This window comes from Passer domesticus, chromosome 20, assembly GCF_036417665.1.
Source record: "Passer domesticus isolate bPasDom1 chromosome 20, bPasDom1.hap1, whole genome shotgun sequence".
Classification (NCBI taxonomy): domain Eukaryota; kingdom Metazoa; phylum Chordata; class Aves; order Passeriformes; family Passeridae; genus Passer; species Passer domesticus.
The window spans coordinates 11,356,404-11,375,040 of record NC_087493.1 but is presented as its reverse complement, the minus strand read 5'-3'; the positions used below and the strand labels follow the sequence as shown (position 1 = coordinate 11,375,040).

Genomic DNA, 18,637 nt, shown 5'->3' with positions numbered 1-18,637 from the left:
CCTCCATGGCCAGAAGCTGCCTTTCTCTGCCCAGCCCTGTCCCCCATCCTTTCTGTCCCCTCCTCTGGGTTTCCCTGGGCAGCAGTGGAGCCTGGGCTGTGCCCCCCTCCCTTGGATCCAGCCCAACCCTGGCAGCTCCTGGCTCCATCCAGCCCCAGGCCAGTCCCTGCCACCCAAACCCCTGTTCCCCAGGGTCTGAGCCATCAGACCAGCCTCTGACTGATCCCTCAGGCCCCCTCTGCTTCCCCTCTCTTCTGCTGCTCCTTGTCTCAGTCCTGTCCGTGTCCCTCCCTGTGCCTCTGGAATGGGATCCATTCCCCCTGCTGTAAGCTCCCAGTAAATCTCATCTCTATCACTTCTGGCAGCTCTGAATCTCTGTATTTGCGACTCTTTTTGTCCTGGTGATTGTTTTGAGTTCTGAAACCTCATCCTGACTGTTCTGGAGGTGATTTATTGCAAGTTGTGTTCACATATAGAAATCTCCCTGCTGCTAAGGAGGGTGGGAGAACAACTGCCCTTGGAAAGATCCCCTAAAACCCTGGGGGTTTCTCCTTCCCAGAGGAGGCAGGCATCTCTTCAGCCTGCAAATTGCTTCCATGGTAAGCCTGTGTTATTAGGACTTCATTTTCTGTCTTCCAAACACTCCAGGAGGAAGAGTGTCAGCTTTAAACTCATCAGTGCCACAGCAGTATTTATTGAGCCTGAACTGACAGCTTCCAGTGTTCCTGACTACTTACTCTGTTTGCTTTTTTACCTTCCTGAGGGAAAAAAAAGAGAAAAAAAATGGAGAAATAGGGTTGAAAATGTGTTGTCTTCTCTTTGGTCTTGGTACTCATTCTTAAACTCCAGCCCCTGCTGGGCTCTGAGCTGCCCCTGACCTGTGTCTGCCCAGGAGCTTCAATGCAGCTCCAGCATCAGGGTCCCGTTGCATCCAAGCACTCCAGGGAATGTGACAAAACAATTCCACTTCCCTCTGCTCCTAACAGATGCTTTGCTATTTTTTATGTGCTTAAGAGACAAAAAACCGAAGGCAGATCCACTCACGGTCTTGGATTCCTTGTGCTTCCTGTGCCTGAACAGTTTGGCTGCTGTGAGGCACTGGGATGAGCTGACTACAAATGAGGGTGTGATTCAGAGGTACATCTTCCTCTGAGTTATCCAGATGGCCATGGCTGCTTTTGTTCCTTCCATCCCTGTGTGCTGCTGCTGCTGCTGCTGAGCCATTGCTTGGCGAGTCTGAAAATACATTTGGGCTTTTCAAGTGAGACATCAGAAGAGCTTGCAGGATGGCACAGAGGGCTGGAACGAGTGCTGGGAATTGTGATATCCTGGGGAAGACGATTCCCAGCGGGATCAGAGGTGGCCACAGGCAGCTCAGTCACAGGAAGTGTCCAAGGCCAGCTTGCAGCCCCTGGGAGTGTCCCTGCCCATGGCAGGGGTGGCACTGGGCCAGCTTTAGGGTCCATCCCAACCCAACCCATCCTGGGACTCCTCAGTTCCAGCCTCTCCCAGCCCAGGGGCTGCAGTCCCAGGATTTCAGTTGTGCTGTGGTTGAGGGCTCTGAATGAACCACAGTGGCTCTGAGCATCCCACATCTGCCAGAAATCCCTTGGGTGTTTTCTGCTGCTGGACTATTCCTGTCCCAAATCCCCCCCAGGACACCAAATGTGCCATTCCAGAGGCTCCTACAGCCCTTTAGAAACCTCAGCTGAAATTCTGCTCTCAGTGACAGAATTGAGACCCCAATTCCACTGAAATCTGATTTTTCATGTGGATTTTCTTAACTCTAGACTTTACTTCTACCTCAGCTGCAGATTTGAGCTGCAAATGAAGAACTCTACAGCAGTTTTAGGAAATGTAGTGATTTGTATGTAAAATGTGAGTGGGAGGGAGCAAGTATTAGGCTCTAAGCACAACCAAGTTTTACATATGAAATGCAGCTAAATCTTTTGATACATTAATTTATCTTGCTTAGATATTCAGCCTTCACACAAAATAAGCACATAAAATGATTTCCCCCATAAAAACATTAAAATATGAAGGAAAAAACCGAGCTGGGGGCACAAAAGAGAGCTGAGCATCAGCTATAACAGAAATACACAGTGACTGCCTGGGCTCAGTTTCTGTACAGATTATTGCTTTATTTTTTACTGCTACTGAAGTTTCATCTCATTATATTTAGTGCATATATAATTATCCTAACCTAAAGAGCACCTAATAAACATTTTCTTTTTTACATCTTTATAAATACCAAGCGCATTTCCAAATAATATGGTTAGAAGGAAGTTCATATCACGACTTTTATGTCAGTTAATTGCATTTGACAATCATCTCAAAAATACTTGGTGAAGCACCATGAGCAGCCAATTACTTCAAGGTTTTAATTTGGCCAAGTGTTTTTCCATGGATGATGCCTGGGATGGCTTTGATGGAGGCAAATTTCATTTTATAGCTGTACTTGTGTGGGTTTTTAACAGTTTCCTCCATATGGACTCAGGTGTGAGTGTGGTTCCCTTCCCTTCCCTTCCCTTCCCTTCCCTTCCCTTCCCTTCCCTTCCCTTCCCTTCCCTTCCCTTCCCTTCCCTTCCCTTCCCTTCCCTTCCCTTCCCTTCCCTTCCCTTCCCTTCCCTTCCCTTCCCTTCCCTTCCCTTCCCTTCCCTTCCCTTCCCTTCCCTTCCCTTCCCTTCCCTTCCCTTCCCTTCCCTTCCCTTCCCTTCCCTTCCCTTCCCTTCCCTTCCCTTCCCTTCCCTCCCCTCCCCTCCCCTCCCCTCCCCTTCCCTTTATTCCCTCCTTTTTTCTCTCTTTTCCTTCTTTTCCCCCTTCTTTCTCTTTTCTTCATGTCAAAAATCCAGGGCATCTTCCTTCCCACACACTAATAGGGCTTTGGGGGATATATTGCTGAAAAAATCCTTGCATCAATTTTCTAACATCAGACCAGAAGCTTCAATTTGGGGCAATCCCAGAAGATATGAAAATGATTCCCCATTCTGTCACATCTCCTCCAGCAATTTGTTGAGAGTTTTGTGTCTATTGTGTTTAAGACACTGTTTACAAAATCATAACAATTAAGGACTGTTTAAATTAGCTTTATCCCCAGCAGAAATATATGGGGGGAAAGCAGAAGCTAATCAGATGTGCAGCATGTAACCCAGAGAACAGACTGGATGTCCTGACCTTGGGCAGGGCTGGAATGGCTGTGGGAGGGGTGATAATTCACCTGGGGGCAATTTTGGAAGGCATTTGAGCTGGATCCTCTGAATTGTTTTAGAGGATGAGGTTTATTTTCTTATCTTCTGCATAGGAAAGATGAGTCCTGCTCACCTCTTCATAGCATGGCTCAGAAGGTCACAAGACCTCTAGTTACAAGAACTTTTAAGGAGTTATTGACCAATAAAACACTGCCAAAAAGGATATTTATGCTTTTGAGCTAATATGTAAATATTTTGTGTTATAGACCCATGCTACAGTGTGAGCTTTCTTAGCCAATCATGTTATGGCACACAAAACCACGATGCTGCACTCTAAACTCTTTGTTTACCTCTTTTATTTTTTCTATATCTTAAACTCCAAAACTCTAAACTTTCCCCTCTTTAGCTTAACGTGTCTCTGCTTTAAACTCCAAACCCACATTCTCTCTTCCAGCACCTGAGCTTGGGAGCCTTTCCCAAGGTCTCAGCTCAAATCCTGGGTTTAATTCTGGAATCCCTGGCAGTGCCCAAGGCCAGGCTGGACAGGGCTTGGGGCAGCCTGGGACAGTGAGGGGTGTCCCTGCCATGGCAGGGGTGGGATTGAGGGGTCTTTGTGATCCTTGCCAAGCCAAACCAAACCAGACCAGACCAAACCAAACCATTCCATGCCATTCCAAAATCCCTCTCCCTGCCCACGAGCCCCAGGCAGAGCTGGGGGGAGGTACCAGTCTGCAGTGGTCTCAAACCCAGCAGAGAGGGCTCCCAGCCCCAGCCCTGCCCAGCCCTGGCTGCTGGCAGCTCTGGTGCCAGAGCCAGGGGTTTTATCTGCACCCCCTGCAAGGGCAGCACACTCCAGCATGGGCAGATCCTTTGCCTGGACTGCTCTGTGCAATTTTGATTTCTGCAGCTCTCCCTGCCATGTTAATTGGCAGCGCTGCCCCTCTCAGCCCAGCTGGGGGCTGCAGTATTCAGTGAAGCACTCTGTGTGCTCAGGGGCCTTTCCACACTGATCCCCCTGGCTGACAGCCCTCAGGGGGGTCACTGTCACACCCAGTGCCACCCTGCAGTGTGTGCTGCACCTCCAGGCTGCTGCTCAGTTCTCAGCCCAGCAAGGCGCAGTGCTAGAGCCACCCTGGCACACACAGGGCTTCAACACTGCCTCTGCTTGCAATCCTCCATCTCCAGCTCTCATAAATGAGGGCAGCTACTCGCTGGAGAGCTCTGATTTACACCACAGAGGATCTGACCTGGAAATGTAGAAACCTCCTGGAGATTAGTCATGAGAAATGCAAAGCACTATTAATAACAGTGTTTGTAACACGAGGAAACACAAGTGTGAAAACACAAACACTGAAGATATCTGTCATAAATCTTGAGTCTGCAAACATCAGTTTATTGCCTGCTCTGACAGCGTGTCACTTCAGCATGGCCTGGGAGCTCTGAGCCCTGCCACAGAAGGCTCCAGAACGTCAGCACAGGCACCAGATTTTCCTGAGGAATGGGGCCCTTTGTAAGAACTTGCGTCAGAATCGCAGACTTTGCGTCTGAGCCTTCAAAGGGCTGAGCAGGAGGCAGGGCTGGGGGAGCAGGGAGAGCTCTGACACAGGGCTGGAGCTCTGCTGAGCTGGAGCTGAGCAGCAGAAGGCTGGGTTGTAGCAGCTTCTCCTAGGTGACATTGTTTGCTTTCTCTGGGTGAATGTTTTAAAAGGCATCTGTTGAAATGTCTTGCAGAATTCGCACAACATATGTGCAGACTCAAATGCAAATCTGCAGCACATCCCTTTTGCCACTTGAGCTTTGTTCAAAACTTTGCCATCGATTCATATTTTTTTTATTTTGGTATCATCTGCTCCCGTCCTTGAACATGAAAGGTTTTGTGCCTCATGTAAACACACTTTGAAAGTGTCTTGCAACAAGAGGGGCAGAGCGAGATGTGACAAGAAGACTTCAGGTCTAATCTGCACAGCTCTGGAAATCCTGAAGCTTCTCAGAGCTCTGAGCCTGCAGAGAGGTTGCAAAGCACTGAGAGAGAAATGAGCTCTGCCTCAGCCCAGAGGGTGAGGTCCTTGTGGTGCTGGGTGATGTTTCTGTGATGCTGAATGAGGTTCCTGTGGTGCTGGGTGAGGTTCTCATCATGCTGGGTGGCATTTCTGTGGTGCTGGATGAGGTTCCCATCGTGCTGGGTGACGTTTCTGTGGTGCTGGGTGAGGTTCCTGGGTGCTGGGTGAGGTTCCTGGGTGCTGGATGACATTTCTGTGGTGCTGGGTGGCAGTTCTGTGGTGCTGGGTGAGGTTCCTGGGTGCTGGGTGAGGTTCCTGGGTGCTGGGTGAGGTTCCTGGGTGCTGGATGTCCTCTGGGCTGGCTGAGCTTCCCCTCCTGCCTGCTCCTCTGCCAGCTCCTGTGCCAGGAGGGATGGTGTGCCAGAAAATGGGCACCAAATGGCACAGAGATGCCGAGGAGAATGGGGACCAAACCTGGGTGTAAAGGTAAGGCCAGTAGCCGTGGACAGAGCTCGTTTTCCAGTGTCATCTCCAGCTGGGACAGCCTCAGCTGCCTTGCAGGGAATGGGAGACCTTTGATTTGCATCCTGATCATTGATTCTGACCTGCAGCTTCCATAGGAGCCCACAAGCACCACAAACAAAGAGGAGAGAGACCAGAGACAAATAAATTGCAGGAGTGAAAAACTGGTGCTGAACTGGCCTCAGAATATAAATTGCACAAGATATTTCTCCTTACTAGAGCACCTCAGTTCTCTGATCTCCCCCTCAAGCTACATTATGCAAAAGACATCTGAAATTAGCTTTGGTCATTTCAGTTTATCCCTTGTTTTGCTGAGTGATGGGCAGTGGCTTTCAAGGTGACTTCTCGTTTGCCAGAATCATTCCAGTCTGTTCCCGGATGGGAAAAGCAGCGAGAAGATAAAGTGATCCTGCAGCAGCCCATCAGATAAATGTGTGGCACTTAATTTCACACCCCTCATGCAAGCAGTCAATTAATGCTCTGCTCTGGCACCGTGCGTGTGCCTGGGCTCACTGCAGCGTGCCCAAACCCCCATGAAAATGGAGATTAGCTCCACGTTCTGCCTGAGCAATCTGCAAAGAGATGCTACCCCGGGGTCCTTGCCACACAAGCAGGAGGAGGAGTGGGGACATGGTTTCAGTGCTGATCCAGCCTCTGCTTGCTGGGTAACACGGAATCAATCATTTCCAGCCCCCTGATGGTCCTGCAGGCAGTCTGTCAGACATGGGTGGAATCGTCAGCAAGGAAGTGCTGCTCTCTGAGAGGTGCCACTCCACATCCCTCGGGTCTGTGCTCTTTGTGCCACACCAGAACCCCCCTCCAGGAGAGCGGAGAGGAGCAGGAGAAAGGGGAGAGGACATTTAGGAACCGAGGTGGTTATTGCATTGGAAGGAGGAATTTTTCACCAGTGCTGTATTCTGCGAGAAGGAATCACTTTCTTTCTTACAGAATTACTGTGAGAGTAATTCTGTAATTACTGAGGCAGGGCTGCCTCAGCCTGTCTTTGACACCGTGCAGTGCTGAGGGTGGGTGACAGGAGGTTTAAAACATCCAGGGGAAGCCCCAGTGGGAGAAAAGTTGTGGAAGCAGCTCTGGATCCCCGAGCAGACACACAGATGAACTGCTGGGTTCATTTCCAGGCTGCAGGGGCACCGAGGACACGGAGAAATGAAAAATTCAGAGAGGAGGAGAACGTTCTGCTGTCCAACAAGCAGGGCGGCACACGGCAGAAAGGCAGCAGGGGAGGAGGTGGCCTCACTCTCACAGATGTTCTTTTGGAGGAAGCAGATTCACTTCTGACTCAGGTCTAGAAAAATGTCTGTGAAATGTCTGCACTCTACCTGGGTGGATTTTGGCTTGAGTTTTTTTCCTGGAAATGGGAGAAGTTAGCAAGTGTGGGGACACTGCACAAAGCCAGCAGCTTTCCAAGTGAAATTCCCCTGCTCTGTTACCTCTGGGCAGAATCTGAGCTTTTCTCTCCACCAGCCCCTGGTGCAGAGGAGGCAAGAGGGCTTGGGGCAGGTGAGTGCACACTGATCATGCCCTGCTGTTCATGGGACACTTAGGGATGTACAAGAGGAAAGTGTGAGCCCAGGGCTTGGGCATTCTGCTGCTCCTGCAGAGAATTTACCCTTCTGATTTCATTTTCAGTGGCCACCTCCTTGGTCCTTTGCCTCAGCTGCTGAATCCCATCACTGCTGTGGGGTCTGACAGAGCCCACTGGTCTGTTCTGCCTCTGCTTCCAATAATTGAAGTTCCTGCTTCGTTAAATCCTTTCATCTCTGCCAATTTTAATATCTGAACACCTGGGGGTTGTAAGTGCAGTTCAACAGGTCCCCGTGCCTTGGCTGGGCTGATCAAAGACCATTTTCCAGCTTGCAGAGAAAGAACAAGGTTCCAAACCCCTGCAGATAGTTTGGATTTCAATTTTAGCATCTGGCCTCAGTGCTGATCTTTACTGCCAGTGCCCTCAGCATTAGAATTGTGACAGAGGGCACTGGGACCCTGCCTGGGGACCCCTCAGTGGCCAACAAAATGAATATCAGTAGAGGGGCATCCTCCACCCCTCAGGATAGAGATTTCCTGCCTCAGGAACCTCCCCAGCACCTTGCCTTGCCCTCTGAGTGCCCCCAGAGGTGCCCCCAGCCCCAGCTCCAGCCCAGGGAGGTGTGCAGCTTTGCAGAGCCCCAGAGCCCCCGAGCCTCCAGGTTCAGAGCATCCATGAGGAATGTGGCACACAGAGGGGGCAGCTGGATCATCACCAGCCCAGTTAATTACTGGTTTTGTGTCCCTGAGGATGAGGAGGGCGCACTGTGGGGGTGAAGGTGAGTGATGCTGCCTGGCACAGCCCTGCATGCCCGGGGTGAGTGCCAGTGCAGCCCCGTCCCTCTGGGACAGCTCCAGGGGATGTGAGGCAGCACTTGGCTGGCCCCATAACGCTGTGGACAGGAAGCAGCACCACAGGATCCACTTCTCCTGGATCTGCTGGTGCCAGTTTGAGTCATGCCCAGGAGCCCGAGGCTGAGCCTGGCTCGTTCCAGCTTTGCTCCCTGCTGGAGCCCGTGGGCACAGCCAGCCTCTCTCCATCCCCTCGGGGCACGCTCTAGACCTGTCTTTCTCTGCTCTTTCTTTTGCAGACAAGCCACGAATGAACAACATCCTCACTTCAGCCACCGAGCCCTACGACCTGTCCTTCTCCCGCTCCTTCCAGAACCTCTCCCACCTCCCGCCCTCCTACGAGTCTGCTGTCAAGACCAACCCGAGTAAATATTCATCTCTGAAGAGACTCAGTAGGTGTCGGCTCCTTTCCTTCCCCCTGTTTCTGGTTTGCTCTCCAGGGAGGATTAACCCCTTCCCTGTGCTGGCACTCCTGGCTGTGGTTGTGACTGCCCCACTCTACTCCTGAGCAGCCAAGGAGCTCCAGCTCTGGAAGTGCCAAGCCCTCCCTGCTCCCACGGGCACTGAGCACACTCAGCACCTCCAGAATCACTGAATCACTCTCCTGCAGCTGCTCCACTCCAGAGCCAAAGGAAAAGAGGCTCCCAGCTCCCCAACCTCCCCTTGCAAAGTGCCAGCAAGATAATGTTCTTATTCCGTATGAAGGAGCTGAAGGGAACACAAAAAAAGTGTGATATCTAAAAGCTGGAGTTTGAAAATTACTTATTTGACATTCATTTTTTTAATTTAAATTTGTTTCTTCCCAATGGACTCCCTGTCATGGTTAGGAAAAAAAAAAAAAAGTAATGAAGAGATCATTAACAAATACTTCTATTTGAGCAAAATATAAAGCATTAGATATTTTTTAAATCTGTATTTCAGGTGCTTGTCTGGCTTGCCAGGCAGGGAAAAGTCACTTATTTTCCTCCAGTTTGCAGAGACAGGTGGTGAAATACCAGTTTTTTATCTCCCTGGCCCTTCCTTCAGGGCACAGACAACAGAACCCCCTTGGGGGGTCCTTGGGGGTTTTGGGGGAGTCTCTGAGGGGCTGGGCCCCCCCTGTGCCCTGGAGAAGAGCAGCGAGGGGAGGGTGTGAGGACGAGCAAGAGCAGCCAGATTAATTCCATCCTGCCCGTGCTCCAGGGAATTGCTCTCCCAGCGAAGTGAGAAAGGTCAGCGAGGAAGGAAGCTCCTGTTTTCAGGCTTATTAAACCACTTGGTGCTGGCTGGAGAATCATCACAAGTGACTGGGCAGCTTGGAAATGTTAAAGCCAATTAAAATAAGGAGAGACAAGCCCAGAGAGGAAACCTGCTGGAGCTGCAGAGGAACACATTCTAATTGTGATAGGGTGAATTATAACATCTGTATTGCCTCACCCTTCACGTGAGGCTAAAAAGAAAACAAAAGTTTTTAAAATTCCTCTCAGTCCTCCCATCTCCAAGTCAAAAAAGAACCTAATCCAACAACATTCCTGCCAGGCTCTGTTCCCCATCCCTGGCTCAGGCTGACACCCCTCTCAGAGCCAGCAGCCTGGAAAATGTCTGTCTGCTGCTGCCTCGAGCAGCTTGGTGGGTGTGACACACGGCTGTTCCACCTCCTCTGGCTCCTCTGAGGTGGAGATGAGCAGCTTTTCCACACCTGGAAATGTTCCTCCTCCTCCCCAGCACCACTGGAGGCACGCCCTGAGGGGGCTTAGAAGCATCTTTGAAATTAAACAGCTCCCTGAAAGGTTGAGCCATGGCAGCAAAAGGCTGTACAGACCTGTACCAGGGGCACAGGTGGGACAGGGAAGGAAAAGGGGATTTTTTATGCTCATAATGGACAAAACACTTTAAAGGGTAGCACATGCTGCATCTTTAGTCCAAGTACACCTTCAAGCCCCTTCCAAGCAGCTGATTGTGCCACCTCTCTAGCAGCCTCAGAGCTGTAAACCTCACATAAGCTGGTTTAGCTCCTGCTGGCAATTACCAGAGCCAGGTGTGAGCATCCAAGCACATCTCCATTTGGGATGTTCTGTGCTTTAATTACATCTATTTAGAGTCACATGGGCAAATCCTGTGGAACTCCTCTCATCCAGAGCAGAGGCCAAGTGCCAGAGTGCTAATTGCTTCGTTCCCACTCTGCAGCCAGCCTCCAGCATCGCTGCTGAGCCTCTGCACACCCAGCCTGGCATTTCCAACCAGGGCAAAACACAGAATAAAAATGTCTGCAGCTCCTGGGGCCATATGGAGTTCCCCCCACCCTCAGGCTTCCTAGAAGGTGATTTTAAAGACACGAGAGCTCGAGGCCAGGAGAGCTGCTGCCTGACATTTGCAGTGAGAAATCCTTCTGAGAAGTGTTGGACGGCAAAAAATAAAGATTCATTCCTGCAGTGTGTGCTCTGGAGAGCAAATCCCATGAGCAGGAAGGCAGCACAGGGGAGCTGTGGGTGACCTCACGCCTTGGGGCTGTGTGGGCTGGCAGGAAGGGGCTGGCAGCAGCACTGGTGGCACAGATGTTCTCAGCTCCTGCTCCTGGCTGTGAGGGAACCAACCCCACCTCCTCACGGATCTGGGCTGCGCACAGGGGCTGGCAGCAGGGAAGGGAAGGTGTGGGACAGGGGATGAGGATGTAAGCGAGGGATGTGGCCCAGCACAGGGTGGTGCAGAGCTTGGCTGAACTGGTGTTTTGTGAGCAAAGCTCTGGGATGCTGTCAGCACCCACCCCTGAGCTCTGGCTCATGGGACAAGCAGCCAGTTGTCTTCAACTCCCAGCCAGTGTGGTGCACAAAACCTACAGATTGATGGCTGTAGGATTCCTGTGATCTATCACGATACAGCTGCAGTAGCCAACATCCTCTCTGAGCCCACAGCATTCCTCTCAATGCCAAAAAAAAGAGAGTGAATGTGTGGGGGGTGTGGGCTGCATTTTGGAGCAGCAGAGAGATTGCTTAAGACACAGGAGCAGCAAACTGAGCAAGAATTTTTCTATGGGATAGATTCTATTTTATCAACCAAGGCTGGTTATAAAAATGGGAAAGAAACCTTAGGCAGGTGATTCAGTGTCTCAGGGACCACCAAACCTGGTTTGTGATCACATTTACAAATATTTCAATGCGGTAATGAAAATGTGATGAGGTCATTCATGTGCTGCAGGGAATAGCCATGTCCAAGGCCAGAGGTGAGATGTGCATGTCCTCAAACGGGGACCTCACCTGCTTGTGTCACCTGCCTTGTTCTTTCCCAGGGTGACATTTGGAGAATGTGACAATTTGAGAAGGTGACATTTGGGAATTTCTCCATTGTTCACCTCTCATGTAAATCCTGTGGTACCACGGTCTGGCCTCCAGAGCACATGGAGGAGTGTGGGATGCACCACCCAGGGAATTACAGTGTCCCCACGCATTTCACACTCCTCTGTGTGCCACAAGCCCTTGGTGACACCACCCACACAGGGCTGTCCATGCCTGTGGCAGACAGTCCCTCGGGTGTCCCCAGGAGGCAGCTCCAGGGCCTGGGACAGCACTCTGACACTTCTAACCTCTCCCTTTCCCTCCCCACAGCTGACAAAGAGGCTGACGAGTACTACATGAGGAGGAGACACCTGCCCGACCTGGCAGCCCGGGGCACGCTGCCCATCAACGTCATCAAAATGTCCCAGCAGGGCAACCACCGGGACAGGCCCCGCCGTCCCATCAGGGCCATGTCCCAGGACAGAGTGCTGTCCCCCGAGAGGATCATGCCCGAGGAGTTCAGCATGTCCTACGAGCGGATTCTCTCAGACGAGCAGCTGCTGTCAGCAGAGCGCCTGCACTCCCAGGACCCGCTGCTGTCCCCGGAGCGGTCGGGCTACCCCGAGCAGTCCATGTCGAGGGCATTGTCACACACAGATGTCTTTGTGTCAACACCGGTCTTGGATCGCTACAGGATGTCAAAAATGCACTCCCATCCCAGTGCCTCAAATAACTTGTACAATACCTTGAGTATGAACCCGACCTCGGCCAAGCGCCAAGCGTTCGCCTCGCGCCGGCACAACACGGTGGAGCAGCTGCATTACATCCCCGGGCACCACCACCACTACCGCACCGCCAGCAAAACAGAGGTGACTGTTTGACACGACCCAGTGCATTGTAGATACTCCTTAAGGACTGGGGTGGCCACAGCACCCCGTTCTGCAGTGGCCTTATAGGCCAAGATAACCTCTACTAACTCAGTGTCTGCAAAGACTTCTCTGGCAGTCCCACCCACGTTGTTTTTAAAGCCACCCCTTCATCAGTGACACAGGAAGAACTGAAGCAGCAGTCAGACACTAGTGAGGGATAACAGAGGAAATTTCCTGATGTGCATCAGTTTCTGTCAAAGAAAGCCATAGTAATCGATGGCTCCTTCCAAGGGCTCACCTGCATTATCCCATAGTTCCCATGAATTCAGGACTTTTCAGTTGCTCCAAGGAGAAGCAGCCTGAGACAGGGAGGAGGAAATGCAGCCCCCCCACCCTGGCAGAAAGGGGCCTCACTCTTGGTCCTCGTGTTTGGCCTTTCTGTAGCAAGTAGGGAAGTCCTGGCTGCTGGGGCCACCCCCAGGCTGCTCGACACCCTCAGCACCCACACATCTGTTCTTTGTCACCCTTGGAGCAAATTCAAGGGCAGACTTTCCTTCGGGACTGGCAGATCTAGGGACAGGAATAGCCTGGCTGAGAAATAAAGTTTTAGTTTATACTAAATATACTCATAAGATAAAAACATACTAGTGCCTACAAATCGCCTGCTCTCTCAGTGTAGGAAGTAGTGGGGTTGATGTGTTCAATAAGCACAAATATGCTGAAATGCTTGTTAGACCCTTTTCTCCACTCATTCTAGTATCTTGGTGTCTCCAACATGTAAATAGGAAGGAGGAAGAGGGTTTCTCTTCCTCCAGCTTCTCGCCACTGCTGAACCTAAAGCACCAGAACCCGTTCAGCTCCACACTGCTGACCTGTGCTGGGGGAGGTCCCGACCCCACCGAGACCCCCGCGAGGCCAGGCTCCACGCCTGTCACCGAGCCTGGATTTCTCTCCAGAGGTTTCTTTTCCTGATAGCATTTTCCATGGCCCAGTTCCCCTGTTTCTGAACGTTTTCTCCTCCCATTTACAGCCTAGAACTCCATATGTAGCAAATCTTTTTCCAGCCCTTAGCAGAGGCACAAGGCTGAGGGTGTGTGTTTACCGAAAAGCAGGTCGGTAACTTTCCGTGGTTTTCTCTCCCTGCAATGGCCTCCCAAGAAAACCTTCCAAATTCCAATTCCACTGAGTCCTAATCCTAACCATGAAGACAGTTACATTTCATGCATATAAATTATATATCCAGCATAATTATAATTAATGGGCATGTTGTATATCTGATATAACGCTAATTAGATTCTGTATATTTGTAAAATCTTTAAAACATAGACTCGTGGGTCCAGAATTTGCGAGGGTTTTACCTTTGGCTTTCCAGACAGATTGGGCTTTGCTTTGGTTTTTTTTGTTAGATTTGGGTTTGGTTTTTCTTTTCTTTCTTTTATTTCCCCCTTTTAATTATTATTTTGTTCCTACCAAATTCTGTAGAACTAACTCCCACTGGAACACACTTCTGTGGTCAGGAAAGGGTCTCAGAGGGTTTGAAGGTCAGCCAGATCTGATGCTGGAGCTGTGGGTGCTGGAGACTGACCCCAGAGTGCCCTCAAGGCCCCAGCACATGCACACCCACCGTGGTCAGGGCAGGCACACTCCCTCCTCAGGGTGAGGTGAAAACTGACTTCAGGCTGTGAGCGCATCCCTTGCACTTCTCTTTGTCCCCACAGCAACACTTTTCCTACATGGCTCTTCATTAGGCATCCCTGAACTCTGCTCTGCCCTCCTCCCTCCCCTCAAATACCTCCCACCTCCTGGCCTTAATGACATTCCCAGCCCAACTGTGCCAAGTCCTGTAGCAAATAATGATCGTGGGGCGTGAGTCTCCTGTGGAGGCTTTGGTGCAGCACCAGGTTTGTCTGGTGCAGGGCAGGCAGGAGGAGCAGGTCCTTACCCCAGTGGGACTTACAGGTGGGCCTCAGTGGGGTGTCCAGGTGGCCTTTCTCTTTCCCAGGCTGTCCTGGAGCTGGTTCTATTTCCAGAGCTTTATCCTGCCCCACCTGATGGAGACTGTGTTGAGAAGGACTCCATCAGTCAGAGGTTACTGGGGCTTTGTTTGACGGAAACTGAGCTGGGAGGGAATCAATAAATAAAGAACAGTCTCCAGGGTCAGATCCTGCAGCCTTGGGCAAAATCACTCTGGGCAACAACCAGAACTGTCTGTGGATCAGGGTGGCAGTCCATGGCACGGGAGGGATGGGAGAGAACAGGCTCACAGCTCGTCTCCTGCCCCCTCCCTTGATGGGCACTACTCTCCCCTGACTACCTCCAAGCTCCTCGGCTCAGTCCCTGGATTTTTCCTCCCGGAAGACAATCCCTGTGAAAACATTGCCCTGCCGACCTTCCCACAGGCCAGAGCGTGGGACTCGTGTGAAGAGAAGAGGAACTCTCATGGATGATGGGGAGGCAGCCCCTGCTGAGGTTCTGGGGCTCTTCCACTCTCTCTTGGCTCAAGCAAAGCCAGGGAGATCTGAACACTGTGGGGAGCAAAGTCCACTGTAGAGCCTCCAGGAGCTGTGGTGGCAGAGTTGGAGAAGAGGTGACGGTGGGAGGCTGTGGGTAGGTGAACACTCTTTCCATGTCCATAGCTGTCTGTCTCAAGCTCTAGTCCTCATCTAAATGTTCTATTTGTGAGCTAAGAAGTTGCTGGACCAGATGCAAATATGGAAATTTTTCATTCTAACAGCCCGTGCTGATGCTGAGCTGGGCCATTTGACCTCTGTGTCTTCCCCTTTTCTGGCTAACAAATATCACAGGGCCTCTGCTGACGTGTCTTACCTGGGCAAGATTCCTCCAGAGAAATCTCAGCCTCATTTCCTTGTCTTTTTTCCACCCACTCAACTGTTTCAAGCAGATGTGTCCCACAAGGAGTCTTTTTAGGCCAAATCTCTTCAGGGACTCTGCCACCACCACAGAAAATTTTCAGCAAATTTCCTCGGGAAGGAACCGTGCCCTGGATACCTCCATGCATTCCCACAGCTCACTCTGTGTGCTGGAATGGGTTGGTGGATGGGGCAGTGGCACTTCAGCACACACAGGTGTCCTTAGGTCATTTTCCTCCCTCATTCCTCCTTCTGAGATTTTGTCACTGAAAGAACACTTGGTCTGGGACCGAGTGTCATGACCCACAGCCTGGTCCCCAGCACTTCAGTTCCCCGTGGTCCTCATGTGATGATAATGGGAATTTCCAGCTCTGTGGAGGGATCAGACCGCAAGGTCTGTGAAGTGCTTTGAGACCCTCTCACAACAAGAACTGTAGAGCAGCAAAGTGTTTTTGTTTATCTTGTTTGTCATTGTCCTGACACATGGCGTGTGATGTGCCACAGTCCACCCTGCCCAGGAGGGGAGTGCTGGGCTGGGATTGCCCAGATTCCCACTGCTCTCCTCCTGGTCAGGGTCCTGGCAGGCTGCAGCTCCAAGGGATGCTGCTCCCTGCCCTGGACCTTCCTGCTTCCTTCTCCTCGTGTCTGAGTCACCACAACATCCTGCACTCAGGAGAAAAGAGGGAAGCAGCCACATTCCTCTGTACAGAAAAATACAACCTGCCTTGATTAATCTCATATACTCTGAAGAATTGATCTGTATTTTCTCCACCCACAGGTGCAAACAAACACCTGGGGAGTGTCCAGTTCCCAGAGTGCATGTGCAGGGACTGGGGAAGGGGGATGTAGAAAAGTTTATAGTATTTCCTACAAGCTGATAATAATTTTCATTCCCTGAGCAGCAACACGTCCTGGATGGCTGCACTGGGTTTTATACAATTCTCTGTGTATGTGTATATAGATACAAATACATATATATATATACATACATACTGTAAAATGCAATCAACACGTTCTGACTGACCCTGTACCAACTGAAGCTTCCAAACTGTGTTGAATCATTCTTTGAAATGTGGAAAACTATTTTTAATGAACCACACACAGCACCACATGGAACAGAAACTTTGTCATAAAAAGCCTTCTAATGCCAGTGAATCGTGTTTTAAGGAAAAAAAAAAAAAGAAATATTTTTCAATGTTTTAATGTTCCTTTTATAAATGATGATCTGTTACTTGGGGATGGGGGTGGGTGGGAAGAAACAGAGACAGTTGTCCGGGACTAAGCCCTCCTTCCCTGGCCTGGATTTAATTTCTGTCTGCTGAGCCTGGCTGGCTGCAAAGCTGCTCCCAGGAACCTGAGCTTCCCACATGCACATTTCCGTTCTGTCAGAAGCATTCCCACCAGGAATCTGCAGGAGCTTGGCATCAGGTTTTTGTAGTTCCTGATAGCTGGGAAGACATCCTCATCTTGTTCCACCACCACAAACAAAATTGCCATGGAACAGAGTAACTTTAATTGTGCTTGAGATGCGTGTTCTGTTTGTGATCAATTTGCCATCTTCCGCTCATGGAGAAATAGCTTGTCTTAGTTTAGTTTCAGATTTACTGCTTAATCTGGAAGGAGGGGCTCTGCTGAAATACCTTCAGCACAAACAGATTTCGTGTTGAGGTGTGTTTCAGCTGAGCGAAAGAAGGGAAATGTGTGAGAAAGGGGCTTCAATATTTTCCTAGCGAGTGTTGTTAGCAATAAGCCCGTGTTGGGACTGCTCCTTGGGGAGCAGCTACTTCTGTGCTGTGTGTCCACAGGCAGGTGGGAGAAGGGATCATTCCCAGCTCTCCGTGGTGAGAGGTGCCCTCCCCGAGCCCAAATCCCAGCTGGGAAAAGCCAAACGTGCTTCACCCAAGGGCCAGGGCAGAGCTGGACGGGGCTGTCTGAGCATGCCGGTGTTAATCTGAAAGAGATCTCAGCTCCCAGCACCCCAGGTCTCCACCGTGGCCACACCATGTGCGGGAGGTCTCCACGCCGGGAGATCCCCATCCTTGGAGGTCTCCATGCCAGGAGGTCTCTCTCCATCCTGGGAGGTCTCTCTCCATCCCAGGAATCTCCATGCCAGGACGTCTCTCTCCATGCCAAGAGATCTCCATTCCAAGAGGTCTCCATCCTGGGAGGTGTCCCTCCATGCCAGGAGGTCTGCCTCCCTGGAGATCTCCCTCTGTCCCTGGAGGTCTCTCCCCATCCTGGGAGGTGTCTCCCTATCTCTGGAGGTCTCTCTCCTCTCCTGGAGGTCTCTCCCCATCCCTTGAGGTTTCTCCCCATCCCTGGAGATCTCTCTCTGCCCCTGGAGGTCTCTCCCCATCCCTTGAGGTCTCTCCCCATCCCAAGAGGTCTCTCCCCATCCCTTGAGGTCTCTCTCTATCCCGGGAAGTCTCTCCCCATCCCTGGAGATCTCTCTCTGCCCCTGGAGGACTCTCCCCATCCCTGGAGGACTCTCCCCATCCCTGGAGGTCTCTCTCCGTCCCTGGAGGTCTCTCCCCACCCCAGGAGGTCTCTCTCCGTCCCTGGAGGTCTCTCCCCATCCCTTGAGGTCTCTCCCCATCCCTGGAGATCTCTCTCTGCCCCTGGAGTTCTCTCCCCATTCCTGGAGGTCTTTCCCCACCCCAGGAGGTCTCTCTCCATCCCAAGAGGTCTCTCGGAGGAGCTGCTCCCCCTGACCCTCTGCTCCGCCGCCGCTCCCGCCCGCCCGCAAACCCCTGAGACATTTTTGTAGCAAGAATTTCTTGGCTCTGAGAAAGACACTTCTTACTGTAATATTTTTAGTTCGGGGGACAATATTTCCTAAGAGGGGTTAAGTGGATATTTTTGTGCTTTAGCCCAGTTTATGGATTCCATGTTTATTATACAGTAGTACTGAAGAGGAAGTACATTTGTATCTGTAACTTTGCACAGACTCTTGGTTAACCATTAAACAAGCTTCAAGATGAGCAGTATTTGACTGTTTTTCTCTGTATTATTCTTGTTGTTATACTTACCTGTAAAAGCACATTCTGTATGTACTGTAAACAAAAATATTATCAGTTTAGTAAAATTTAGAGTCTTAAGGATTTTTCCACTTTTGTCAGTAACAACTATTTATGGATTAAAAAATAAAGGCAATTTCAACATATAAATTGTTTCTTTTTGATATCTATTGGGGGGAAATAAAAGCCATTTTCTTGGCAGCCTTCCCAATCTTTGTAACCAGCGTTTGAAAGGTAGATACCTGTGATTCTGTGTGTAGTTAAATAGCATCTATTAAAATGAATGCTGCAAGGTCTGGAAGACTCATTATTTTTATGTATTTATTTACTGCATTTCATCATCTTGCCAGGAAAAAGCAGGGGGAGCAGAGAGACATTACCATTCACTGTGAGACAATTTTGTCTCACAAGCCGAGAAGATTTTATTTTAAAGTTGCCCTTCCTTAAGTTTGCATCCATAAACCATGACATTTTCTCCATCTAGAAAGCCTTGAATTGCAAAGTTGGAGCCTGTGGAATGTCC

The 18,637-nt window shown here is 50.5% G+C and overlaps 1 protein-coding gene across 4 annotated transcripts in view; it reads left to right on the top strand.

The window, feature by feature from the left end:
- The window catches only part of SHISA6 (shisa family member 6), a 137,607-nt gene extending 119,197 nt beyond the window's left edge, over nt 1-18,410 (top strand). For 2 of the 4 annotated variants that reach the window (XM_064395988.1, XM_064395987.1), the window contains 2 exons: nt 8,347-8,499; nt 11,689-18,410. In XM_064395988.1, coding sequence (XP_064252058.1) covers nt 8,347-8,499; nt 11,689-12,239 — 704 coding nt within the window. In that variant the 3' untranslated portion in view covers nt 12,240-18,410. The remainder of the gene's footprint in view (nt 1-8,346; nt 8,500-11,688) is intronic. The other 2 variants (XR_010349841.1, XR_010349840.1) reach the window with 2 other exon arrangements.
- Nucleotides 18,411-18,637: the final 227 nt, after the last annotated feature.